The sequence below is a fragment of the Propithecus coquereli genome, unplaced genomic scaffold, assembly GCF_000956105.1.
Source record: "Propithecus coquereli isolate 6110/MARCELLA unplaced genomic scaffold, Pcoq_1.0 Scaffold42, whole genome shotgun sequence".
Taxonomy (NCBI): domain Eukaryota; kingdom Metazoa; phylum Chordata; class Mammalia; order Primates; family Indriidae; genus Propithecus; species Propithecus coquereli.
In genome coordinates this window covers 2,496,595-2,497,290 of record NW_012149952.1, presented here as the reverse complement: position 1 = coordinate 2,497,290, position 696 = coordinate 2,496,595, and the positions used below count along the sequence as shown (strand labels likewise).

The 696-nt window shown below is 54.9% G+C and overlaps 1 protein-coding gene across 4 annotated transcripts in view; it reads left to right on the top strand.

Moving 5' to 3' along the window:
- ERCC1 (excision repair cross-complementation group 1) overlaps positions 1 to 696 on the top strand; it is a 15,040-nt gene that overhangs the window by 12,179 nt on the left and 2,165 nt on the right. For all 4 annotated transcript variants that reach the window (XM_012653438.1, XM_012653439.1, XM_012653440.1 and 1 more), the window contains exon 7: positions 463 to 562. In XM_012653438.1, coding sequence (XP_012508892.1) covers positions 463 to 562 — 100 coding nt within the window. The remainder of the gene's footprint in view (positions 1 to 462; positions 563 to 696) is intronic.

Genomic DNA, 696 nt, shown 5'->3' with positions numbered 1-696 from the left:
TAAACTCCATTATTCTTGGGGGGAAGCTGAACGGTTCATGAGGTTGGCTTCCTGCTGCAGTTGGGAAAATAAACAGTGTTTCTGGTTTTCTTTCCTTTCTCCAAAATGCAATGTAAACTGTACGTGCTGACTTCCCTTCCAAAATAGCTAACATTTCTTAAACAGGCGTCTAAGTGCCAGGCACAGCTCTGAATGCTTACAGAGCATTGTAAGACCGAGGCCAAGGGAGATCAAATCACTGGCTCAGGGGCAACCAGGTGGGAAGTGGGGGCTGGCTCCGAGCTCTGGCGTTTAGCCAGAAAAGACGTGCAAAGGTATGTCCAGCAGGGGTTACTGCCAGGGGTCACTTGGGGGCCCTGAGAACTTTCATTTTTAGCATCAGTGATTCATACCACCATCATGGAACGACCCTAAAACCTCACACCCCTCCTGCTGGCTGACCCTCGCGTCCTGTCACCCCAGCCCGGAGGAAGCTGGGCGGTACCTGGAGACCTACAAGGCCTATGAGCAGAAGCCCGCAGACCTCCTGCTGGAGAAGCTGGAGCAGGACTTCGTCTCACGGGTGAGGCTGTGTCTTCTCTCTGCTCAGCAGCCCCCATCCCTGCCTGGGCCTTCCCCCAGCTCCTGGGTGGTTGAGCTTCGGTTCTGATTTCAAGACACATCCATCCATCCCCGGCCTCCCCCCGCCTGCCCGCT